The sequence below is a fragment of the Anser cygnoides genome, chromosome 1 (assembly GCF_040182565.1).
Source record: "Anser cygnoides isolate HZ-2024a breed goose chromosome 1, Taihu_goose_T2T_genome, whole genome shotgun sequence".
Classification (NCBI taxonomy): domain Eukaryota; kingdom Metazoa; phylum Chordata; class Aves; order Anseriformes; family Anatidae; genus Anser; species Anser cygnoides.
In genome coordinates this window covers 108549299-108577043 of record NC_089873.1, presented here as the reverse complement: position 1 = coordinate 108577043, position 27745 = coordinate 108549299, and the positions used below count along the sequence as shown (strand labels likewise).

Sequence of the window (27745 nt, the reverse complement as noted above, 5' to 3'; positions counted from 1 at the left end):
GTAGAAACCTTGGTGTTCTACTTTGCAAGGGTTCCACTTTAAGTGCATAAAAAAGGTGCCACAAGCTCCTAGATCTTAGTTTTCTCTGTATAACTCTAATTCTGGTTGCAGTATTAATGGAATATTTTCAAGAACCCCACCAAGTCAGTATACAGCTGTCCCTATAATCCAACACAAGGTCTCACAGCTCTTGATAAAATAGAATTTACATGCTGTTAAATGCATTCCAGGTAATCAGCTCATGTCCACTCATACTGGTTAAGATGACAATCCTATTTTATGAATTCTGATAAAATAGTGCCAGCTCTAATACTCTTCATTTGCACAAATACAAAACCATCTCGATGTTAGCAATCTGTATTTCCTGATAGTGACTGCATTTTCCTTCTTCAATGGTGTTCCCAGAAAAGCATAAAACTGAAGTTGATATCTGCTCATCCTAAAGCTGTACAAAAAAAAAAAAAAAAAAAACAAACTTAGCTTTTTTTTTTATTACGAAAAAGCCAGTTGTCTTCAGTTTGATTCTTCCTATAAAAGGACTGAAGAAATAAGCCTAGTAAACATTGGAAAACAAACCCCCCCCCCAAATGTGTTTGTGTGTGTGTGTGTGCAAAAGTTTCATAAAAGTTTCATTTCCAGAGTAACTGTGAAATTATATGAAAAAAAGATCCTTCTTCCGACTTCAGTATCTCTCTTTTAACAAGCACACAAAGGTTGAAGTACAGAAAAAAAATGATGATAATGTACAATTGGGCCAGTCTAAAAGTATGGTATTTGTACAGTTTTTTGTGAACTACAAGTCTGTGTTTAGACACTGCTATTCTAAACATGCTCTATAAACTTCTATTCTAAGCATAAACTTAACCTAGATTTTAAAACCATTAATTGTATTAGCAAAAGGTGGAAAGCCAGTCTAAAGGTACACATCTCTGTATGGATGCAGACCAAAACAGACCAAAAGGCAGTGAAAGAACATAAATGAAGAACAGCACTTGGTACACAATAAAAATAACATTGAGCTGATTAGCAAGTACATTTTACCTTCTCAGAACCAGGCCTTTTTAATCTTAAAATAAAAATGATATATAAAGAACTCTTATGTAATTATGTATACATAAACAACATTCAGGACTGCAAATATTTTAAACCTGCACATTTGTTTTGGTTATCTCAATTATTATAGTGATTACTTTTTCTCAGCTATATTGTTTCACATAAAGAAATCTACTACAAAAAATTGTGATGATATACACATGGTTTTATTTGCATTAGATGAAAATACAACTCTTGGAGGAAGTTTAGAGAGGACAGTATGATATATAGCTTGTAATTCAACACATTTGTTAATTTATTTCATTTTACCAAAGGCTTTTTATTTGGATTTGTGCAAAACAATGATACAAATAAATGATCTCTATGGAATGCAGGAGTATGTCAACTTATTAGAAGTTAATAAAAATCTTTTCCATCTGATTCTTTCCTGCATTATGTATAGATATCAGTGAACACTAAGAAGTACCCAGGCTATGTCTGTAAATGTAATCAGGGATGCCTGACAGATTTGAGCTCATGAATTTCTTGGGCATAAGAAAATCCAGTGGATAATCAAACCTACAATCAGCCATCGGACCATTCCGTCCTTGACTTCAGCTGTGCATAGCAACTTAATAAGAAATGCAAGGATGATTAGGATAGCTTCATTGGAAAATGAAAGGTTTAAAAAGGGCAGCAGAGATGGTTATGGGTCAGTAGTCTCATATGCCTGTTTTCATATAGTTGCATTTCCTAGCAAACGCGAACAGAATGATTAGTTAGGTAAATGGCAAGGTTTGAAAAACATCACCCCAGAGAGAAATAAAACCCATGAATGACTACAAGAATCAACTCAATAGCAAGAAAAAAGTACATTCAGTGAAACTATCAGCTCCATTTCGATCTATACTAATTTTATATCTGTGAATTTAACATACTCTGGTGATTCAAAAATGATGTGATTTTTTTTTAGTGTGTTTTGATATTATTATTTTTTTAATCAGCATTATATCACACAACTATTATGGATAACATTATTTCAGTACCACAGATGAAAGAGAGGGAATGGGCATTTGGTAATTACTCACATAATCATAACAACTAAGGATAGAATAACCAATCAATTCCTTCTTTATTTTCTCTTTTATCCCCCCAAACCAATACTGCAATGCCTTTTAAGGACAAAAAACATTGTTTAAATTTGTTATTTGATATATGAGCCACCAATCCTTTTATTATTAAAGGATGTTCAGTGTCTCAGTTTAGGTTTTGTTCTGCCTATCCCTTTTTCCATTCCTTCCTGCCAGCAATGAACATCCTTTCAGAAGTGAAGGGGATTTACTCTCTTCCTCTATCAGAAATCATACATACAGTTATGAATTAACTTCAGCAGACAGATTAGGGCACTATGTTATCTCATAAGTCATTCGTAGCCTGGTGATGATCTGAATGAAGATAAATTTTATTTCTCTTGCTAATAATCCATCAGAACCATAAACAGATTAAATATTGCTCCTAGATTTATTTACTTTTATTCACAAAGCAACTCGATGAAGAATAAAACAGAAACAAATAAAACCTAGACACAACTGGGATTGCTCCCAGGATGTCTCTCAACAAATGCCTTTGCATCTCTGTATTTGGCTTAATAAAATGCTTGTAATTATAATCAGCCAACAGCACTTCTGATTCCAGTAGTGTTGACTAGTAGAAAAACAGTGCCAGCTAGTTATTCTGTACTTACATAATTATCATCTCTGGCAAAATCAAGAGAAGGTAAGGATCTTTCTTTTTCCAGCTAGAAAATAAGACTTGATTCCTCCGTATTCCATTCTCTATTTCCTTTTCCTTGCCTTTTCCACTTTACTTACATATAGCTTCCTTTTCAGTCTGCTCACTCTTACTAGCCAAAGTACTTTCAAATATCTTTCTAATCAACATATGCATTTTTGAATCTGTCTTGTCACTTTTTGTGTGGTTTTAGTGTTATAAAAACAGTCTTAAGAGAAGCATTGCAATTTAAGATCTCTGTAACAGAACTGTTGCTATTTACAGACAAACAAGTGAGAGCTGTTTCTGTCTTATAACACCTGATTTCAATAAATAAAAATAAAATAACCTTTATACATTATATTTTAGAGTAAGATATAAAATATAGTAACATTAAATTGTTGGTTTTTCCACAAAGTGAACAGTTCCTTATGTAGATAATATTTCTATGAACAGATTAAGTTGGTTGCTGAACATTAATAAACAATCTAGTAATTCTTCAGGGATTGTACAGCAGTATTACCTACTAAAAGGAGCTATTTACTTTTGGCATATAAACTTAAGTAATTAATCAAAAATTACTGTACTGCATTTCTCTAGCAACACCACCCTCTAAGGAATACTCAATTACTTTGTTTGCAATACCACGTTTCTTAAAAAGGGAATTAGTATCTTTCTAAAATACAAATTCCTTCTTCACTGACAGTCTTGAACAGAAAAGAAGAGAAAACTGTGTGTAAAAAACCTCCCATATTAGGATTGTGGTTCATAACAGAGCAAAAAGTACAGATATTTATTACACGTTTTAACACAACATTTGAGTGAAAAGTATTTGTAATTTATTTTTTTTTTCCTAAGTGGAATCTCTACCTAGAACTGTAAATGTATGGTGAGGCTGTCAGCGCAAACCACCTGTCCCAGTGTGCTTCCAGCCCTGAGTGCTTAAAGGCAGCCTGAAGCCAGTCTAGGAGGACACTGGTCCCCAGGAGCGTCGCCTCATGCAGCCCAGGCTGAACCTGAGGTCCCTGGGGTGTGCTCTTAAGGGAGCCCAGGACACCAGCCATCACCAGGGCTGTCACTACCAGACCTCAGGCTCAGACAAAAAGGTCAGTTTTTACCAAATGACTCCTGGGCATTGACTTGCTGTTGCAGGGGTAGGCATGCACTATTTGGCCTATTTCAGAATGATCTCAGCTGTTCATCCATAACTAACTATCATTTATTAGGTCATATATATGTATTTTTAAAGATACTTTGAGAGGTGCTCTACATAATTATTTTTTCTGTATCAGAAAGCAATTGATTTGATAAATTGAGAAGAGAGAGCATTCCCTCACTGACTAATATATACAAATGTTCTATGACTAACGTTCTATGTACATGACTAATATGCACAAACAAAAACAGTTTTGCAGCTGGAAAGTTCAGCTCTTCCTTTTTCTTTAGCATTTTTTTTCCGAATATGAAAGATCCTAGATGCTATATATAAAAATGTATTTTTAATTGAAATATTCAACCAAGTATTTTAAAACGTGTTTAAGTTACAAGGCAATAAGGTTCTTCTTCATATGAATTTCTCCACCCACCACAGTCTAGCCAGGTAATGATTACCCAGTGTAAGACTCAGGTTTAGGAGGGTCTAGGTTCTGCTGTGGTCATCGAAAAATCTTTTTTTTCGCCATATTTTATGTTTCTTTGCCATGTTTTCTGAAGCTCAGTTATTGCACTAATTACTGCATGAAACAGGAGACTAGATTGCAAAGCAGTACTTTTGCTGTGTGAATCGTAAATTCTTTTAAAGTGGGAAAAATGCCATACCTATTCGAGCAAGTTTCATTCAATAAAAGACTCGCTGTTCTGACAATCATAAATATGACTTAGTAAGTATACTGAACCAATTATTTTAAAATTACAATTTGGCCTTAGGCATATTCAGTTGATTAATGATCATTGAAGAAAAACAAACAAACAAACAACAAAAAAAAAGTGTGTTGATGTTGCTTTAGTAAAACATAGAAGATCTGAGAAATGAAAGAAATGATGAACCTTAAAAAGTTTCAAGAGCTCTTTCAGAGAATTAAAGCAACAGAGATACAGTAGAGGAATAGGAGAAATAAAAAAGGAAGCAGGTGCAACTTTTCAGTTGTAACAATTATCTTGATTGTCCCTTTTCAATAAACATTGAAATTACTTCTCTACTTTTCATCCTTAAAAGCTTCATCTCCATTCTAAAGCATCCAATACAGAAACTGCTTAGTAATTCAGAAGCTGAAAAAAGGACAATAATCCTATTTAGAGTATGCTGTATTTTCAAATGTCCACTAATATGTTCTAACCTGAAGAAACTTATTTTAGAAACACTGATTTACTTTTAGTGGTTATTGATTCACTTTGTTTTATAAAAGCAAGGAATATTGGAACTAAACCACGAACTGCCTAGATGCACATAAACTGAAACAGCTACAAATCAGATGCTACTTTCAAATATTAGTGGCAGAACTAGTAAACAGCATATAGTAATTGAATTGCAAAATCTCCCCAAACTAACATAATGTGGATCTGGTAAGACAAACAACGTGCATCCAAACTGTAAGCTTCCTGTACAACAATAAGTATTGCAGACAGATGCCTTTAAAATCTAAAAATTGCACCCCCTAGAATGATGAAATAAAAGCAAAACAGCAGTCATAGTTGCAGAAGAACAGATGTTTTCAGAATGAAAGTACTTCAGAATTAATTGGAATGAAGTTTTATTTATGTAGCACTGCGGTTCACACCTTAGACACAAGCTATCTACTAATAATCCAGAGAAGTCAATGAGGATGGTTGATACCTAACTGTAAAATGCAGTTTGAAATTAATATAAACTACAAATGATTTTGTATTGTATTGGCATATACAAATGGACACGTTACCTTATTCTTCCCCAAACTGCTGTTGTGTTCCAGAACAGATTCAATTTAATGGCTGTTCTAAAACACGCACCTACACCTGGTACCACTCAGAACACTTTCTATGCACGTACAACACCACAGTCTCAACTGAAGAGGATGGTAAGGTAAAACCTATCCAGTCTATATCCTGGGTTAAGTGAAGATTCTGACGTAAATCCACCTTAAGAAAAAATGACTCAAGTGGTCTCATACTAAATTTCCTTAGGCACGGTTTTGGATCTGGTGTTGCGTTTTATGTATGTATCTTTTGTTCATCAAAATGAAATGAGAATTGAGCAGAAAGAAGAGGAAAACTAGTGAGTGTGAATGCTGTACACTGGCACAATTATCTGAGGGAAGCATTTCATATATATATATATAATTATTTTTTCCCTTCTACTAGCAGTTAATCTATAGAGATTAACATTAGGAACAAACACAAAATCATGCATGACCTACATCTGCACTCCTGATAGGTGGTGTTTCAATACAAAAGCACCTCTACCTAAAATGACAGAAGTGGGAAGAGGTGGTTAAGGAATCAGCCAGTAACAACTTTTAACTCGTGGTGATGGGTTCTGGACCACACAGTATGTTTTGCTGGTGACTCTCCTGGAGCAGCCTGACTTCTCAACAGCTCTTACAGGATTTCTCCTGGAACTGTCACAGACATCAAATCTGCCACAATCTGTGCAAAACAGCTGCTCTTGAAAGTAACCTTGGATGCCTGGTATAACCACTAGGGAAAACTCGATGGCTACAGGCCAAGGGCATGCTGTTTCTGTAAGACCTTCGCTATGACAGCCAACACTTGTGGAAGCACCATCTGTTCTGACATGACTTCTGTTTGTTTATTTGCTGTTTGCTCCCCCCACCTGAATGTCTGAATGACCTGTGACTCTACAATATGACTGAATTTGCAACCTATGCACCACATTCAATTGCAAATAAAGCCATCTTCTTTCTTTTTTTTTTTTTAATTTTCTAGCTTATAGTAAGGAATGATACAAATTAAATGGCAAACACATACAAAAAGACATTTACAGTGTAGTACACAGGGATTTTTCATTGTGCAAATCCCATTAATGAAATTCACGCAAACAAATCCCTGAGGTTGTTCCTCAAAAATTAATGTTAAAGTATTTATTTATAACTTTACATGTCCTTTTCAAAAGATTAACAATTACCAGACTTCAATGACATCTCTTTGGAGACCATGGACATATAAATTGGGCAAGCCTAAAATAACTGTTTGGCTGGAAGCCTGCTTAAAACACAATTCTGTGGAAGAAAACTAATCTTTTAGATGAAACAGTAGTCTTTCACGCTACAGGTAAAACCATTGTGCAACTAAAGCTGTACTTTAAAGTTAGTAATTTAGAAAAGGTTTTTGCTTCTTTAAAAGTAAAACAAAAACAAAATTATTACCATTCAAACTAGCTGACACCTTTCTTACAGTGTCAGAAGAAAATTACTACTTTTTTTTTTTTGACGAGTACTTGTAATAACCTGCATGAGAGCAGGCAAACTGGCATGCTATGGAGCTGACATTAACTTAGTTTTTATAGAAAGAACCTTTTTAAAAGGTACATATATACAGTTACTGAAACCACTATAGGTACCTTGTTCTAAGACTTACGGTGTCAGGGCCAGTAAGGAAAAAAAAGATAGGAGAGGAAATAAGAAAGTATATTCCAGAAATGGGTGAACTTCCACAATTTCCCAGAGAATAAGTAGTGATGGCATTACCTAACAGATCGCTAGCAGCACATGAAAAAAAAAAAATAAAAAAAATTCTACAGGATTTGATCACTAAACACCCAGCAGAACTCCTACTGAAAACAATGTTTCATTTTCTTTTGTTTTTCTAGGAAAAAATAAATTTATTCTCCCATGTCCAGTGACTTCTGGTAGTCAAAATTATTTCACCACACTAACACGAAAAACTATGACTCAAAATCGAATTCATGTCCAGAAAAAAAAAAAAAAAAATCTGAGGGAAATATCTTTATCATTGTCCTTCAATATTTCAGGAACAGTCAATTATTTAAGGCTGTTCTTCTTATGTGAGAATTCTGTAATTTGATTTTTTTTTTTTTTTTTACAAGTTTCCGGGTAACACCATCCCATCAAGACATTCTTATTTTCAGTAAGTCTTTTACTTTTGTGACAATTTCTGCTGGGTTTTGGTCGGGATACAGTTAATTTTATTGTAGCTCATGTGGTGATATGTTTTTGACTTCTGATGAAAATAGTGCTGATAACACACCAACGTTTCAGCTGTTGCTGAGCATTGATTATAAAGAGTCAAGGCCTTTGCTGTTCATCAAACTTTCCTGCTAGCAAGTAGGCTGAAGGATACATAAAAAGTTGGGAGAGGACGCAGCCAGGATAACTGACCCCCAGCTTCTTTGCCTTGCCTTGCCTAAACCGTCTTTATCACAACCCACAACTTTTCTAACCTTCTCCAATCCTGATGGGGGAAAGAAACAGGACTAGTGCATAGCTGTCTACCAGGGTTAACCCACAACAAGTTTTTTCTAATAAAACAGCACTTGTGATAGCATAGTAAGATATGTAAGTCATATAAAATTTTCTGTATGACATTTTCTGATAAAACGCTGTATTTTAAGATATGCAAGTTATATTATAGTCGCAGAAAAATAGGGATAACAGTCCCATAATCAAACAGATTTTATATTCAAAATACATTTAGGAAGAACTATCTTCTTCAAATTGAATACCGTAAAATATTTGTAAGAAGTCTTTACACACAAGTTGATACTGGACTGGATATATACACAGAATTAGGAAGGAGGAGTTAGCCAGAAGCACCACAATCAACATAAAAATTCTACACTGGTGAAAAAATGTCCAAATTCTACCCACCTTAAAGTAAGCTATGAATCCATTCTGAGGTACAGATTTTTACCTAACCACCCAGCTGTTACAAGATTGCTCCTGAGAACAACTGTACGTTTAAATCACTGTTCAGTTCCTCGCACAGTTCATTCACAGGGCAATGACAAGGTAATGGTCAAGATAAATACTGGCAGTATTTTTCTTGTTGTTTCTATTACTACCCCAGAGACGCAAACTGCTTTACCAGATTGTTGGCTAGTGGTCAGCCAGAATTTTGGGGGGTTGCGGCTACTGAGAATTAAAAGAGGAAGAGGAAGATGAAGATTAGAGGTGATGAGAAAAAAATACAACGAAAAAAAAAGTTAAACATTTACAAATACGTCCGTTTCCAAGAGTAACACATTTATTCAATGTTAGCAAACAGCTTAGCATATTAAAGAAGAACCTGTCTCATATATTTTAAGTGTCGTATAAAAATTTTGGGGAAACAAAAAATCTTAGTAGACAAAGACAATAATGGCATTAACTACTTTCATCTTTCCTGTAGAACTAATCCTTCGTTTTCTATGTCAAGTAACACAAGCAAGTTTACAAAATAATTTCCATCTTACTTTTATACGTAACACAGTGATACAGGAATTTTATCATTATATCACTTCAATCACCAGCTGAATCTCAATATTCTGGTTTTAATAAGTTGTTAGACCTTCTAAAGCTCTAAGCAACAATGGAAAGAGCAAGGAATGAAAAGACCAGGGAAAATGCAAATAAATTTCAGATAACTAAGGGCAATATTACTTTAAGGTTGGATTTCATGCAGAAATATTAAAAAAATGACTTAAACATGTAAGGTTCTTTGTTTCCTTTGTTATGATGCAATGGTGCAGACTCTTAAAAGATATAAAATTGGTAGTTCCCAGAAGATAAGTAATATGGGAAATATAAACGGGGAAGCTACGGTGGAGGGAGTTTTGGAGTAATTTTAAAGATGCAAGGTTTACTTTGCGAATATATCCTCATTTAATAACAGTAACTGCATTTAATGAATCCTGCATTTTAATTTCTTATATTTTTCACCAACTTTTGACCTTTGACAAACAAAGTGCAGGCCTGAGCATTCAGTATTGAAATGCATGCAGCTGAGTGTGGAATAAAAGTGAGTTCTGTAAATGTACATCTAGAAAGCATGTAAATAAATTTATTTTTTGTATACTGAATGTCATAGTTCAGTTACACAGCTACATCTGCAAATGAGATGTTGAAGGAGAACCTCAAAAAAAAAAAAAAAAGACTTTTTGGGGACAGGGATGGGACTTTTTGTTTCGAAAGCATTTCATCTCAGAATTTCATTTATCTTTAGGTTTTCTGTCATAAAAAAAATATCCATGTTAGGTTAATTTTTCATGTTCTGGACAGTATTTTTCTGAATGTATAACAAACCATGTAAGAATTCAGTAACTCTGTTCAGAAATGGCAACAAACATACTGTACTTATTATTGTTTCAGTCTGGTCTTGTCTATCTTTACCTGCTTATCCTTCCCTTCTCTCCTTGCTTCCTTGTCTAATCTAAATTGTCAGCTCCTGGTTTTCAGTCCAGAAATACAGACAGGAAACAAATCAAAAGCAGTGTTACTGTTGTTTTTTCTTCACATTTCTTCATATCTGAAACAGCTCATATACTCAACTACAAAAGGCCTCTTAGCTTGAATAGATATACTAGTACTAATACTACTGAACCAAAAGTAGTTTCTGCTTTCTTTGGTAAAAGCTGGATTTCTTCCATCTACAATGCAACATCTTCTATTTTACACTGCTGCAGAACAGTATGCCATTCTACTTCCCTAATACATGCAACAGGGTATTGAAACAGTTTGTCATCCATTGCTTTTCTAGATTGAAAAAAAAAAATAAACAAATCCAATTCTGGTTGGGTATTAATAAAATTGGCTTTTTCCTTGACTACAGTGGTATACTCACTAGAATTTAGATTGTATCTTTTTCCTTCAGACACTAACGACCCATTTACTGAATGGGTTTATACTTTCTTTTTGCCACTGACCAAGCTGGGGCCAGTACTTGCAAGTCCACAGTAAGTTTGCATTCCAATTACTCATACGTCAAGTTACCCATCAAAATTTACAATTCTACTGATTTTGGACATTTGTTAGAGATATAAAATAGATAAACTAAACTGGAAAGGAAACCACCACTGACCACCATCTGCAAACCTGGCCAATCACTCATCTTTTTTTTGACTTCAAACTAGCATTCTCCAAGCTAGCTGTAGAACTGGATTCAGGAAAGCATTCCTCAGAGGGACTTAAGACTTGAAGACCTCCTAAAGACTTGATTATACTATTTTGGAACCAAAGTTGGCATCTCTGCAGGGCACCATACTGAACCCCGTAGATACACCAGCTCTCTGGAGCTAGCTCAGGAATCACCAATACATCAGTGCATAGAATCGTGGTCAAGTCCCAAATTTTAATAAGTATAAACAGCAGGTAACCTAATTAGGGATTTCTATACTCAGAAGAGAAAACAGCATGCAGACATCACTGAAAGCATGCCTAAAGAGCCTGCAGTACCCAAGCAGATAAGAAATAATTTGCTATTGGCCAGCGTAATTATACCTTCAGTTAATCCTTCAAAAAAACATAAAAAATTAAAATCGCGTAATGACTTTATGTAAAAGCTTAGCAGTTGTTTGTGAAAAAATAAGTGACACATAGAAAGACTATCAACTTAAATAAAGAAGTTAATGTGCTGGGCCAGTTACGGTAACTCAGTAGATTCAAGTCCAACTTTTTAATTTCTTTCCATTATCTTCCATTATCATTCCTTCAGTGTTTTTGTAATTCATATTAAGACAAATCCTTACTGGAAAAGCAATATGTACTAAAATTATGCAGGTTTTCCTTACCTCTTTAAAGAATGCATGTTTATGTAGGCACGCTATAATGAATTGCCTGAAACACAGGTACTTTGATTATCTACTATTTTAGAATGTATTCCATTAAACTGGTCCTTGTAAGTATCTTTTTCCATTTATCCTGCTGGTACATGTTAAACTCAAAAGGTTCTTTTGTATCTCCAATTTATTGCCAAAGAGTAGCAAGAAAATTCTTCATTGGCAGAAAATGACAGCACAAGAAAACACTAACACTAACCAACATAGAACAGGAGTCAACTGTATGTATCAGGCTGTATCAGAATATTGGCAGGTTTTAAAAGGAAGCAAAGATTGAAGGGAAGGATATGATTGTGGCTTAGTAAATTTTGAAATAATCCTTTTTTATACAAAACAGCTTTGGAAGATGCACAAAAATCTCTGGCTGAAAAATGGATGGATAAGAAATAATCTCATATCTGGAAAAATAAAGCTGGGGAAGAATTCAATGGGATACAGCCCTAGTAAGAAGAGAGGTCCAAGAGATTCCTCAGATGAGAAAACTGAGAGAAAAATAGTGATGTGGCTTTAGAGTGTAGGGATGAAGTTCAGAAAGTCGAAGTCCACCTGGAATTGCATCTGGCAAGGGATGTGAAGATCAACAACAACAAAAACAACAACAACAACAACAAACAGAAAGGGCATTTACAGATACATGAGCAGCCAAAAAGAAAAGAAAAAAGAAGGAAAAGACCATGGGAAATGTGGGCCGACTGCTGAATTGGGCAGGGGACCTGGTGATGAAGGACATGAAAAGTCCGAGGCCTTGCTACAAGGCCAAGACTTCTTTGCCTTGTAAGATTTGTGCCCAGGAATCCAAGGTCCCTGACACATGAGTGCAAGGAAGACCTACCACAGGTGGAGGATGATAAGGTTAGGGAATATTTGAGCCGACTGGACATAAACGAGGTCCATAGACATATACAGGACCTTATGGTGTGGAGGATGCTCTGACAAGTGCTGAGGGAGCTGGCCAATGTCACTGAGAGAACACACTTGATTACCTTGGAAGGTCTTTGGTAATCGGGAGAGGTGAGCGTGAGGACTGGAAGTCACCTTTATCTTCAAGAAGAGCCAAGATGAGCATACTGGAAAATACAGGCCAGTCAGCCTCATCTCAATCCCTGAGAAGGTGATTGGGCAAGTAATCCAGGAACCCATTTCCAAAAATGAAGGATGAGAAGTCATCACAGATTAATGAAAATAAATTAATTGCACTTAAACATTCTGAACATTCTGAACACTTAATATCCTCAGATAGACTGATGGGATAAATAACTGGACAGTGAGGTCGATGGAAAACTGGCTGAGCTGCTGGGCTCAGGCTATCATCTGGCACAAAGTCTATCCACTCCCTAGAAGGTACCCACAAGATCAATAGCAAGGCCAATATTGCTTGGCATCTTCATAAATGACCTGGATGATGGGACAGAGTGCGCCGTCAGCAAGTCCCCGTGAAAAAAAAAAAAACTGAGAGGAGTTGTTGACATGCCACAAGGCTGCACTGCTAATCAAAGGGACCTTGACAGACTGGAGAAATGGTCCAACAGGAATCTCAGCATGTTCAGCACAGGGAAATGCCATGTCTTGCCCTTGAGGAGGTGTAACTCTATCTACCAGTAGAGTCTGCGTGTCAGGTGGCTGGAAAGCAGCTTTTCAGGCCTTGCACAACAGCTCTGCAGAGAAAGCATTGTGCTGGACACTCCATTGACCACGAATCACCATAGCACCTTTGCAAGAAAGAAGACCAACAGCCTCCTGGGCTGGGTGGAGAGTTGCCAGCAGGTAAAGGGACATGATTCTTCCCCTCTACTCAGCCCAAGTGAAATATATCTGGGTCTAGTGCTGTGCTCCATGTTTAAAAAATAAACAATCAGAAACATTGGAGTGAGTCCAGCAAAGAACCATAAAGATGATTACGGGCCTTGAGCATCTGTCGTAACAGGAGAAGCTGACAGAACCAGGACCCTTCAGCATAGAAGGGTCCTGAGCAGCTCAGGGGGATATTGTCAATCTACATAAATACCCAATGCGAAGGCTTGAACAAGACGGAGACAAACTTTTCTCATTGAGAAGGATGACAAAAATAGAGGCAAAGGGCACAAATACAGGACATTCCTCTTAAACATAAGAAACCACTCTTTAACTGTGCAAGTAGTTTAACACTGGAACTGGTTGCCCAGAGAGGCTCCATTCTTCTAGATATTCAAAACTAAATCAATCCGGAATGTGCACAGATAACTGCATGTCTGAGCAGTCATTTCATTTTTGCTTTCCTTTTTATTCAAAAGATGAAAACCATATAAATAATATCAGCTATTTTATAAATACATTCTGGTGGTGAGGCACTGCAACAGGTTGCCCAGAGAAGCTGTAGAGGCCCCATCCCTGGAGGTGTTCAAGACCAGGCTAGATGAGGCCCTGAGCAATCTGATCTAGTGGGTGGCATCCTTGCCTATGTCAGGAGGGTTGGAACTAAGTGATCTTTGAGGTCCCAAGCCATTCTATGATTCTGTGATTGTTAGCGAACAAATTTGCCTACTTTATACTCCATTTGATACCAAAGCAAAATGTCTTTCAACCACCCCAAGCCTCTTTTACATGTATTTTAATGGTTTTGAACATGCTTAAACTTTTAAATTTGTTTGTGTATACAATGAAAGAGCAAGTTTGAGACCATACGATGACACTGAACCAGTACAAGTCTATGGGGCCTGATGACATGAATCCCAAGGTCCTGAAGGAATTGGCTGCTTCAGTTGCCAAGCCTCTCTCCATCATAGTTGAAAAGTCCTTGCAGTCAGGTGAAGTCCCCGTTGACTGGACAAAGGGAAACATCACTCCCATTTTTAAATAGGGTAGAAAGGAGGACCCAGGGAATTACAGACCGGTGAGCCTCACCTCTGTGCCTGGCAAGATCATGGAACAGATCCTCCTGGAAGTAATGTCAAGGCACATGCCAGACAAGGAGGTGATCTGAGACAGCCAGCACAGCTTCACCAAGGGCAAATCGTGCCTGACCAATCCGGTGGCCTTCTATGATGGAGTGACTGCATCAGTCAAAAAGGGAAGACTGACCAACGTCATCTACCTGGACTTCTGTAAGGCCTATAACATGGTCCTGCATGACATCCTTATCTCTAAATCGGAGAAACACGGATTTGATGGGTAGACTATTTGGTGGATAAGGAACTGCATGGATGAACACACCCAGAGAGTTACAGTCAACAGCCCTATATTCAGGTGGAGGCTGGTGATGAGTGGTGTCCCTCGTGGATCTGTCCTGTGACCCATACTGCTTAATATCTTTATCAATGACATAGATGGTGGAATTGAGTGCACCCTCAGCAAGTTTGCAGATGACACTAAGTTGAGCGGTACCGTTGATACAGAAGAATGAAGGAATGCCACTCAAAGGGACCTGGACAAGCTAGAAAAGTAGGCCTGTGTGAACTAAATGAGGTTCAACAAGTCTAAGTGCAAGGTGCTGCACCTGGGCCAGGGCAATCCCAGACATGAGTACAGACTGGGAGAAGAACTCATTGAGAGCAGCCCTGCAGAGAAGGACTTGGGGGTTCTGGTATACAAAAAGCTCGACATGAGCAAGCAATGTGCATTTGCAGCCCAGAAGGCCAACTGCATCCTGGGCTGCATCAACAGAGTGGCCAGCAGGGAGAAGGAGGGGATTGTGCCCCTCTCCTTGGCCCTCATGAGGCCCCACCTAGAGTACTGCACCCAGGTCTGGGGCCCCCTGCACAAGAAAGATGTGGACCTGTTGGAGTGGGTCCAGAGGAAGGCCATGAAGGTAATCGAAGGGCTGGAGCACCTCTCCTATGAAGACAGACTGAGAGAGCTGTTCAACCTGGAGGAGGCTCCAGGGAGACCTCTTTGTGGCCTTTCAGTACTTAAAGCTTATAAAAAAGATGAAGAATGACTTTTTACATGGACAGACAGCAACAGGACAAGGGGGAAGGCTTTTAAACCAGAAGAGGGGAGATTTAGATTAGATGTTAGGAGGAAATTCTTCACTCAGAGGGTGGTGAGGCACTGTCACAGATTGCCCAGAGAAGCTGTGGATGCCCCATCCCCGGAGGTGCTCAAGGCCAAGCGGGATGAGGCCCTGGGCAACCTGATCTAGTGGGTGGCATCCCTGCCCACAGCAGGAGGGTTGGAACTAGATGGTCTTTAACATCTCTTAAGTTAAATTGTTATTGAACTGGGTGCCTGTCAAATGCCTTTTCTCTTCCCTGCTAAAGGAAATGGCTTCTATAATGGACCGTGAAAGATACAAATGTGCATGGGGGTGGCAGAAGATTAGTTGGGAAGAGTGAGGTAAAAGGGGAGAACATTCGGATACTTGTTATTGATTATAACAAAAAATCGAAAATTCTGAACAATAAATGTATATTTTATACATATATTATTTCAACGTCCTTGTAATAAAGGCAAATGCAAATAATATAATTTGCATGCAGACTCCAACATCACATTTTCATTCTCAAAAGGCCAAAATCCATCTTTCATGTGTAACTTGCGATCTTAGTTTTAATGAGGACTTTGACAATTGAGAAGAAAAGCATGTCAATTTCCATTTCAAATATACCTAAAGTCTGATTAGGAACCTGTAATATGAATTTTATAAGGCTATTTTTGTTGTTGCACATGGTTCCTTTGGTACACTATAAGTAGGGTTTATTAGCAGTGTTCCTGCATTCAAACAACATTATTAAAATTTGACACATACATTCTATTCTTGTGGAGAAGGGGATTAGCTACTTCTGGGCAGAATTTGACCTCTAAACTTTAGCTATAATTTTTTAGACAGTCTGATGCATCAGAGATCACTACATTTATGTCCATGTTCCTATGTTTAATATTATATTTTCATTACTGTTATTTCTTTATTATTTCTACTTATGTATTACTTTTATATATTATTTCTGTATTATTACTGTATTATTTCTGTTGTTTTAATTTAATCTATTTTCAATGCTCCAGAAAAAAAAAAAAAAGTATTTACAAAATTGCAAGCGTATGAACTTTACCCTGCTATTAAATACATTTAAGTGAGTATATTAAGAAAAAAAAGTTATCAGAAAGAAAGAAAAAGGAAACATATGACATTTCTTATATAGTAGTATAGTACAATCACTATTCAATAATATAATAGTATGTGAAAAATGCAGCATGTGACAGTTAATAACATAATGAAAATATTACTTAACCACCATTATGTTTTCCATAATTAACTGGCTACTTCTATGCCCTCTATTAATAACAGTAACCTCAAATTACACGAAAAACCAAGTATGAGTGATTTTGAAAATCAAGCCTCAAGTTATCAAGAAGGATGAAATAGGAAGTAAATAATTTAAAAATAAACAAAATGATCAAGTACATTAGTAGAGCTATAATATTATAGCTTCTCATCAAAAATTACCAGGTTATTAAATCTAAAATTAGAGCTTTAAGTCTCATCTTTCAGAAACTCTTGCAGAAAACCCAAGGGATAAAAGTCATGATATTAATTTTCCATTATATCAGCTGTATATCTTTGCTTTCTTTCCATGTCATCATCTAATACTAAAATTTAGTAGTAGCTTATTTGTATATTTTTATTAGTACACATTTTTCCCATTAATATATTTCACTCTTTAAAAGCTTGTGTGCCAACAAGAAATCAAACCAGACTCTTCCTTCCATTTGTCTTATAAGAACAAACAAAAAAACTAACAAAATCCTTTGTCTCATTATTTTCTTGGTGTCTTTTCAGTTGGTTAGCTGGTGCTGTCTTTCACTACTGTGCTTTGTAGAATTCCAAGTCCACTGATGCTTACTTATGTTACATGCTAGAGAAACTGAATTACATTACTAAATACAACAGCACTCACTTCCAAGAAAGCATTACAAAGAACCTATCTACATTTTACCTCACATTATGTAAATTACAGTAAAGAACTATTGTTTATACAAGTTCACTTCAAATCATCACGTACTTTTAAAAGCTCAAGTAAGTAGAAATTTAGCAGCATTTAATTATTTCAGACTTCTGACTGAATTGAAAATGTGCCTTTTAAACACTCAAGCCCATGAAGGTAAGTAGCATTCATTACTTTAGACATTAACCGTAAATGCCTCAACTGCTTGTTAACCAAGTCAGCAGTCTCCAAATGAGACACAGAGCACACACTTGCATTAGTGCTATATAAAAAAAAAAAAAAAAAAAAAAAAAAAAGAGTACAGTTTCTATAGTAAACATCATATAGTCAAAATGTAGGACATATTTCAAATATTTTCTTCTGGGTGGCCTTTTTTTCCAGATATTTTATAGAGTTGAAACCCTCTTTTTAAGCACAAACTCCTTATTGAAATCTTTCATAATGCCCTTTCAGCAAGATTTCTTGTATTGCTTTTACTGAACAAAGAGAATTCAAATTGTTTTCAGATAAGATAATGGCTTGGAAGGAAACACTTTAAGTGGCCAGAATTTAGCCTGTCTTGGCTTTGTAGCAATTACCATAAGAACGACAGATGAAGACAAACAAAAACTACCAGTGTTTTAAAACCAGACAATTTGATTGCCTAGGTATTGATCACAATTCTTTTACTTAACACACAGAAGAGATAAGATGCATATGTATGCTCTGATATATATTTTTCATAACATCTTAAATTTTATCTCCTACTCCTTGTGGGATAATTTGATATATTTGTAATTCTTTTGTTCTTTAATTACTGAACCAAACTACAACCTTAAAGTCATCTCAGAAGGAAGCATTTTATGCCAGAGACATTTTACCAGAATTAACGTAATTAATTACGTGCTTTAGCATTCCTTACAGAAAGACAATACTCAAGAATCCTGCTGCAGGGATTACAGTTTGTAACAGCAGAGCATTAAGTTCCATGAAGAATACAACAGACAGAAGCCAAAGACTCAGATGTGAGTGTACTTTCAGGAACCGGCCATAGGATCTTTTAACAGTTCATTGATAGTTGACTTCTGGCAGGTCAGGAACATTTGTACACTTACAAGTACAAGACTGCAGTTAAAGGATTCGGCACATCACTCTCAGATTAATGACAGCACTGCAGGCACTTCTGCATTGGCTTTATCAAAAATTGTTGAAGAAACTTTTGTGCACTTTTGGACACTAGGTTAAAAGGTTAATTGTAGAATCTGCCATCCCTACCTGTAGCGCACGCAAACTCATCTTTCGTGCTAAACCTCACCATTTAACTACTGCAAATTCTTAGAGGTGCTGAATATTACCTGGCAATGTCAGGCTTCTGACTACTACAGGGTCTGCTAGTTAACATAGCTAAGGGATATTACATGAAACACTAGGTGGAGTTTAACAGATTACAAAACACCCAACAGCACATGTTATTAGCTGTTAATAAATTCAAATGTTTCACACAAATAGTGATTAAATAGTGAGTAAACTAGAAAAGGAAAACATTTTTTGCTAGTATCTACTTCACACAAACATCAAAACTTCAATATTACACCTATTGACATAATATTTATGCATAGTTTGGGCACACTGACAGTTTTCATTTCTTTGTAGTTGAGGTCTGAAACCAGATCAGCAGACACAGGTAGATAATGAACGTAAAAAAAAAAATATTAAAAAAATGAAAAAACAGCATGGAAAGAATTAAAATCAGTATAATTACTGAGACACTACAGACAGCTACAGATCCTTCCCCTTCATGGTACTGTTGCAGGACTTGTCAGTTGACTTTGATTGCTTGTTTATGTTAATAGTGATTGTGTTAGAAGCTTTTCTTTCAAATACTGATGGTGGTTGGGTTGGTCTCCATTCTGTTAAATGACTGTATCACAGCAGAAAACAGGGACAAACACAAATGAATCACTGACTGCTCTGCTGGCAGCCAGACAGGAGGAGGGGGTGGAGGGAACTTTAGAAAAACTGACCACATTTAACTCAACTTCCTCATCCTTGAAGCATACTACCAAAATTCCCTACACTTTTACCAGTGTCCAACAGAGAAATTAGTTTTAAATCGATGCTGCAAAAACCAGCAACAAAAAGCTGGCCAAATGATGTGCAATGGAACTGGACTTTTCCACAAATTTCTGTTAGCTAATGGTCTTGAAAAAATGGTACTGTAGTACAACAAGAAAATGCTGAATCTTTTTTGATGATGTCTAGGAAAGTTTGAAAAGGTTGCACTACTCATCATCAGAGAGCTTTTAAGGAAAAATTACTGGACGGTCATGAAATAACTAATACACATGTGACTTTAAATCAGTTCAAATTAAGAAAGTAGAGCAGAGCACAAAAACATGTGAGATTCAGGTAACAGGAGTATTGCTATAGAGCCCAAGATAAGCATAGTCTCAGTTGCTGAATGTGAACATTAATGAATAGATTAAATTCATCTCTGAATAATGTATCTTGCAGAAAATGTAATGGAAGTTACAGCATGTTCAGTGGATTTCATGACTAATGCAAGCCAAATTTATTCTATTTGGACCACATTTTTTTCCCAATAGCTAGAGCTCATGCATTAATCAGGCTTCAAGGTGAATAAGATGAGCTTGGCAAGTTTAAACTAGGTTCAAGCTCATCTCTCTGAGGGAAAAAAAATAACATTTTATTTTCCCAGCAGCAACACAAAGGCTTTGCTATAGTATTGAAAATGAAAAAGCAAGGACTATAGCGACATATATATTTTATCTTCAGAAAACAGGAGAGTACTGGAATCATAGAATATCCTGAGGTGGAAGGGATCCACAAGGATCATTGAGTCCAACTCCTGGCTCCACGCAGGACCACACAATCATCAGACCATGTGTCTGAGAGCATTGTCCAAGTGGTTCTTGACCTCCACCAGACTCGGTGCCACAACCACTGCCCTGGGGAGCCTGTTCCAGGCCCTAGCCACCCTCTGGGCGAAGAGCTTTTTCCTGGCATCCAGCCTGAACCTCCCCTGGCGCAGCTTCGTGTCATTGTACTATCGCACAGAATCTATGTATAAGAAAGGTTAGAAATATCTTAGGTGAAAGCAAACAAGCAGCATTAGATAGTCATGCTTAGTTCATTTACACCCACGAGTTTTCAGGCTTTGGCACTGCATCCATCTATAGCACGTTTCCTCATTAAAGGTAAGTCAACAATTAAAGTGGGCCAGTGTATCAGGTAAGCCTCACAGCATCATTACCTAATGCATGTTATTATAAGTCAGTTTATGTTATTATCGTAATATTTTATATTGTCATTTTAATGTCAGATATTTTTTACACAAGGTAGAGCACCAGCACATTTCTCAAAGTTGAAACAATGATCCTTTGCATCAAAAATATTCAAAAAAGGTAAACTGTGTCCATAAAAAAAACTTTACAGTACTCTTTTACTATTAAAGTGTAAAGGTGAAACAGAACCTTTTCTTCTGATTCAGAAATAGATATGAAAACTTTCCACTAATCCACATAAATGTTTTTAGTCTTAGAACAGATCAACTCAACGCTGCTGAGAAACTCAATTGCATTGTATGTCTGATCTGAGCAGATAACAAAGCCCTATTGGAGGAAGAGGTAATGAGAAATCAACAGAGCAAACCACAGATTTTACAAGCCACAACAAACTCTACACCCTGTTATCGGAAGCCTACCTATTTTTCAGCCTAGTCTCATTTGCTTAAGCTTTTGATTGAAACACATTTAATCACTGCTTTGTAAGACAGTTGTTTGAGAACCACTTGGAAAACGTATCAGGTGAGAAGAAAACTTCTGAAAGAATGAACAAAACTTTTAATTATGAGGAATGTACATGGAAGAGGGTAGGAATAGCAAGTAGAGGAAGAAAAAAAACACACACACTTTCACTCATGGAAAAGACCATAATGATATTAGACAAATAAATACAGTAACTGCTCAGAAACCAAAAGCATTTAAAAGTGAATGAAAATCACAAGGGAAAGTCCATAAACTTTACTCACAGAGGAACTTGAACTCTGCCAACTAGTAAAGAAAGGGTGTTGTTTTTCCAAATATATTTTTAAAAAGACTGTAAGTTCTATCTATTAAAATATTATATAGGAATATAAATGATCAGCAAATTCTAGGAAAAAAAAATAATCCTGTTCTTATTATCTCGAAAACAAAGTTAAATAGAATTTTATATATTGAAAAAACAAACCAACATCTCTAATTTAGAAAAGGAGTCTTAGAAACCTGAACTGGAGAAAAGGTTTACAGGTTGCTTAAGCAAGTGAAAGTACTTGCTGAAAATATAAACTTTTCTTTCATTCAGTGGAAAATTCTCTATATAGAAATGAATTTCCTATTTTAATTCCTCCCTATAATACTTACTAAAATTTTCAAAATAAAAAAAAAAAAATAAAAAAGAGGATTTCCTTTACCTCTCTTTTCCTGTGTACGATATGTGTGTGCCACTTGCTGTTTTTTTTCAAACTTACTGTAATAGGTTTAGTAGCACTAGCTATTATACTAAACAACTCTGCTTAGAAACTTTTTCTATTTACTGGTTTCTTTTTCAGTGTTCTTCAGGAAGAATTTAGAAAGAATGACTGCCAGCATAAATGCCATTATTATTTTAAAGGAAAAATACACTTTCCTCAACGTACAAGACGACAGCTGCTGTTGAACTGGGACACAAGTTATTAATGATCTTAGAACAGTTATGACTAATCTGTGTGCAATCAAGGAGAATCTGGAACCATGTAGGAATATTCTTAGGCTCCTAAAGGTTGTTTTTTGAACACAGTTTTTTGTTTTGACTATAAGTGTACACAATAATAGATGCTTCCAGGAAAAAACCTTTGTCAAAGCCAATTGACGGGAAAGGAAAGCCTATCTGGTAACAGAATTTCTACCTAGGCAACTTTTCAAATGCATGTAGCCTTGAGATGAAAGTTAGTGATTATTTTGATTTTCTGTCTTTTTGTCTGAAAGTTGAGGAGGTTAAGAAAGACAGGATAGAGCTCTGAACTCTCTTTTCATTTTCCTGTTCTGTGTTCTCCCACAGCTTATTTGCTTCTCATGCCAATCTAAGTCAAGGACAAGTTTTCAAAGAAAAGGCAAGCTGTGCATTACTTCTGCAATCAAACCTAAAATACTCATTCTTTACTACACACAAACTCTTTATATTGCTTATATAGAATGGCTGCGTGGGAGTTGGCTATGGATGTAGAGAGACTTAGAAAATTTTAAAATGTTTTCCTTTCACCCAAATTAAATGCAAGAATATACATGTACACTATACCCTGTTCTTACACAACAAACAGTACAAATGTAAACATGTTATACATACTACATATCATGCATTCAGTATATTCATACACAACATACTTTGATGTAAGTCCGAAGTACCTGGAAACAAATCAGATTAAAAAAGAAATATTTAGTATTTAATATTTAAGACTACTTAATATTTGAGCTTTCTAACCTATTATAAAGCAATTTGCCCAAACTGTATGTTGTATAAGAGCAGTACTGTGCACTAGCTATGCTAAGAGATACAAGAAATAACTGTAAGAGTAAGCAAAAATATTAGAATGGTGTTAATAGATATTAATGATCCAGAGAAAAGCCTATTTGAGCTCTCTTGGGTTCGCAGAAGGCTGTAACCCTTGATATCTCTGTGGTGGAGTAGCTTTTTCCTAATCCCAGCTATGGTTCAGGCTTAAATAATGTTACGTCAGTCTTCTGTTGGCAACGGTCAATGTGCATAATGGGTGAGTACGAACAGGCACTCCCTGATTGCATCTCCAACACTGCAGCCTGGACCGCAGCCCAGCCTGGGGAGTACCATGACTGGAAGTTCTGGAAGCTACTGGAATGGCAGGGTTGGTGGAGGATACCAAAATGGCCTTATCTGAACCATGGCCAGGATGGAAAACTACTGTCTAACAGTAAATCGTCTTGCAGTCCTACAAACAGTAGTCCTAAGCAAAGAGCCCCTTGAGCTCTCCAGAGACCGCAGTGGGCTGCACCCTCAATCTCCCTGAGCTGGGATGCCTCTCAGGGTACCCTAAGGGGAAGTGAACTTCAGGGCTGACTCCTCGAGAAACAAGCTTGTCCACATACAAACACTGATGAGGGAGCAGGGTGAGTAATTCACTCTAGGGAGCATTTTGGAAGCATGCGTGACTTGATTTAGAAACAGCCCAGGACTCTGCAGAAAGTCTCCAGTGAACCTTGCCATTCTCAAACCTTTAACTAAGTCGCTGTTCATGCTGTAGCAAATTCTATTGAAATCATTTGTTAAGTTGATGATTTAATGCTGATTAAGCACTGTTAAAACTCATGCAATCTAAGCTTGTTATTTACCATAAAAGTATAAAATAAATCCTGAATTGCTGCTAAATTGTGTAAAATCAATTCTGTGACAACTCTGCGCTGGCATGGCTTCCCCTCAAGTAGTGTGTGCAGTTGTGGACACCACAATATAAGAAGGACATAAAACTATCAGAGTTCCCAAAGGAGGTCTATGAAGATGGCAAAGGGTCTAGAGGGCAAGACATATGAGAAGTGGCTGAGGTCCCTTAGTTTGTTCAGCCCAAAGCAAAGGAGGCTGAGGGGAGGCCTCATGGCGGCCTGCAGCTTCCTCACGAGGGGAGCGGAGGGGCAGGCGCTGAGCTCTGCTGTCTGGGGACAGCAACAGGACCCGAGATATCAGCAAAAAGTGCATCAGAGGAGGTTCAGTTTGGATGTAAGTGATGTGAGCAGGTGTGAGGTGAGGCTAGGGGGATTGCTGTGATGTAGCTGTGGGGCCTATGACAGCACAGAGGACAAGTCACAATGGGGGGACTGTCATCAGGGCCATGAGCAGGCAGGGCCACCACACTGTGGCCTGGGCTGCTGGTGAGTGCAGCTCGCAGCTCCTGCAGGCTATGGCTCGGCTGATCTTCCTCGCCCTGTCTGTGCTGGGCATTGCCCAGAAGCCACAGCTGGTGGGTGCTCACATGGATGTGGATGCGCATGAGTGCATGCAGCAGCATGCGGAGCAGGTGATTAAGGACATGGCTCGGCTGCTGCACAAGGTGGAGGAGAGGAGCCAGGAGCAGAGTGGGGTGGCTCCAGGAGCTCTGCTCTTCACTGCCTTGCAGCAGTGGCAGCTCTGGGCCTTTGCTAGGCTCCTTGTCCTGCTCTTTGGGCTCTGCCGGTGGCTCAGGAAAAGGAGCCATGAGCTGGGCAGCAGAAAGCAGGGCAGCTCCACACAGAAGAAGAAGGATGGTGTAGAAGACAACACCAGCAGCAATGACACCTGGGATCTGGGCAGTTTGGTCCGATCACACCCAGTGGTCGGCACTGTACATGGCTGACACGCGTAAGGTGGTGGAGGACCTGGTGGATGAACTTGGTGCCTGCTGAGGGCTCTCCAGAAACACCTTCAAGCCATGGCTGCAGTCAGCCATCAGCGTGGGCTGCCTCTAGGAAGGCTGGAGTGCCCGGGAGGACAACGTCCTCTACCGCCTGCTTGTGCCCCTGAGGCCTCCCCCGGGCACACCTTCCACCCGGAGCTGGGCGCCGCGGGGGAGACAGCAGCGAGGAACTCCTGCCTGCGCGTGGAGCTGGAGCACGCCTGCGTGAGGGAGCGGCTGGTGGGGGACATGCTGTGCTTCCTCCACCACCCCAAGGATGAGCTGAGGGGAAAGCAGGAGCCCAGCCTCCTACACACTCTCTGCACTGGCTCCTACCTGAATGTGGAGGAAACCACCCACTGGTTCCAGGCCTCAGTGATAGCAGCCTGGGAGCTTCTGCCACAGTCACACCACTGCCGCTTGACGGTGCTGCCCTCCCGCCGCTCCTGCAGGCTCAGGCTGGCAAGTGCCTCCAAGAGCATTCTCTCCATTGAAATGATACTTGGGGTGCAGCTAGATGACTCAGAAACCTTCCTAAGCATTGAGTAGGCTGCAGACAGCTTCACCAGCAGCATGGCGCAGCCAAAGAGCTGCACTATAGCAGATGCAGTTTGTTGGGTACACAGCCAGGCGTGCCTGGCACCACAGCTTCCACCTCAAATGTCTGCAGATATAACAGCTGTTAGCACCCAGGTAGTGACCACCCAAACTCTTGGAATCGGCTGCAGGAGCTGGAGCAGCTGCAGGAGCTGGAACAGCTGCAGGGGCTGGAGCAGATGCGGGAGCTGGAGCTGGAGCAGCTGCGGGAGCTGGAGCGGCTGCAGGGGCCGGAGCAGCTGCAGGGTCCATCATAGGGGTTGGAGTGGCCATTGGGCCTGTCACAGGACTTGGAGTGGCCGCAGGGTCTGTCGCTAGGTTGCTAGTAGCATCAACTGCAGCTGGATAGGCACAAGCCAGACCCCAGCACGCTACAGTGATTTGTGTCACTTTGGAACTGCCAGAGTCATGACACCTTTTTTTCAAGCATTCTGCCAGCTTTTTAGGATTTTGCAGTTGTTCAGGGGTGAATGTCCAAAACACTGGAGGTGACCACTGCTCTAGAAACCTGCCCATATCCTCCCACACTCCCTGCCACTTGCAACTATCCCGCCTCAAGACAGATCTCCGGATGAGATTCCTAAGTAGTTGTTTAACCTTAAACAAAACCAGAAGCGCATTCAAGAGACATAACAGTAACACCATGCTAGTCTGAACATCCCAAGGATATTCAACACCTTGGAGAACTATTGTAACTAGCTCGGAGGATAAGAGGGGGGTGAAGGAGAAAGGGAGAGTGAACAAGTAGGAAAAAATATCCTCCCCTGTCCCCTCCACAGATTGGCTCCCTGATGAAAAAAGGCAATAGGTGTAATTGCTAATAGTTTCCGAGATATGGTTTCCAAAGTATAGAGTCGACGTCAGTGCTGAATACAAATACCAGGTTAGGGTCATGACCAGAAATTTCATCATATCATAAGCCATTGTTACACCGCACAGTACCATAACGATCTTAAACCAGGGCCTGGAAAGGATAAACAGCACAACAGGGAGCACATACAGTAAGTAACGTGCTATAAAACTCAATTTGGAAAACAGGCACAGCAGACTTGAGATTAAAGCAATCAACATTGTGACTAGCAACTATTAAGCAGGTCTAATACTTATACCAATTTTAGTTTAACACACTCTGGTCAGATCTGTAGTTATCTCAACCCTTTGTGCCCCACGTTGGGTGCCAAAAAGGACTGTTGTGGTTTAACCCGGCTGGCAGTTAAACACCACACAGCCGTTCGCTCACCCTTCCCCCTCCCTCTCTGGGATGGGGGAGAGAAACGGGAAAGTGAAGCCTGTGAGTTGAGATAAAGACAGTTTATTAAGACAGGAGAATAATAATAACAACAATAATAATAATGATAATAGTACTACTAATAATAATGTGTACGAAACAAGTGATGCACAATGCAATTGCTCACCACCCGCTGACCGATGCCCAGCCTATCCCCGAGCAGCCGGCCCCCCACCCCGGCCAGCCACCCCTATATATTGTTTAGCATGACGTCAGATGGTATGGAATACCCCTTTGGCCAGTTTGGGTCAGCTGTCCTGGGTCTGTCCCCTCCCAGCTCCTGCTGCACCCCTAGCCTGCTCGCTGGCAGGACAGAGCGAGAAGCTGAAAAGTCCTTGGCCTGGTGTAAGCGCTGCTCTGCAACAATTAAAACATCAGCATGTTATCAGCGCTCTTCTCCTCCTAATCCAAAACATAGCACCCTACCAGCTACTAGGAGGAAAAATAACTCTGTCCTAATTGAAACCAGGACAGGTTGGAAAGGACCTCTGGAGGCCACCTGGTCCAACCTCCCTGCTCAGGCAAGGCCACCTAGAGCAGGCTGCCCAAGCCCATGCCCAAGACCTGGTAAACACACATCCTGTTGGTCTCACTTCAGTGCCTGGTAAAACAACGGAGAAGATTATTCTGGGAGTTACTGAAAAAACACTTGATAAACAATGCAGACATTGGTCTTAGCCAACACAGGTTCACTAGAGGAAAGTCCTGTTTAACTAACTGAATTTCCTTTTACGACAAGGTCACCCACCTAGTTCACCAAGGGAAGCCAGATCATGTAGTTTTTTTTGCATTCCAGCAGAGCTTTCAATACTCTTTCTCACAGTATCTTTCTGGACAAAATGCCCACCACACAGCTAGACAAGTGCATAACATGATGGGTGAACAACTGGCTGACAGGTTGGACTCAGAGGGTTGTAGCAAAGGGGGTTATGTCAGTCTGCTGACCTGTCACTAGT

General features: G+C 38.7%; 2 protein-coding genes across 2 annotated transcripts in view; one reads left to right on the top strand and one right to left on the bottom strand.

Moving 5' to 3' along the window:
- The window catches only part of NCAM2 (neural cell adhesion molecule 2), a 284484-nt gene that overhangs the window by 195127 nt on the left and 61612 nt on the right, over positions 1–27745 (bottom strand). The window lies entirely within an intron of this gene.
- LOC136789725 (uncharacterized) lies at positions 24142–25758 on the top strand. Its single transcript, XM_066990538.1, is given in 4 exon segments — positions 24142–24860; positions 24982–25038; positions 25041–25366; positions 25633–25758. Coding segments are annotated over 4 exon segments (1053 nt in total). The 5' UTR covers positions 24142–24316.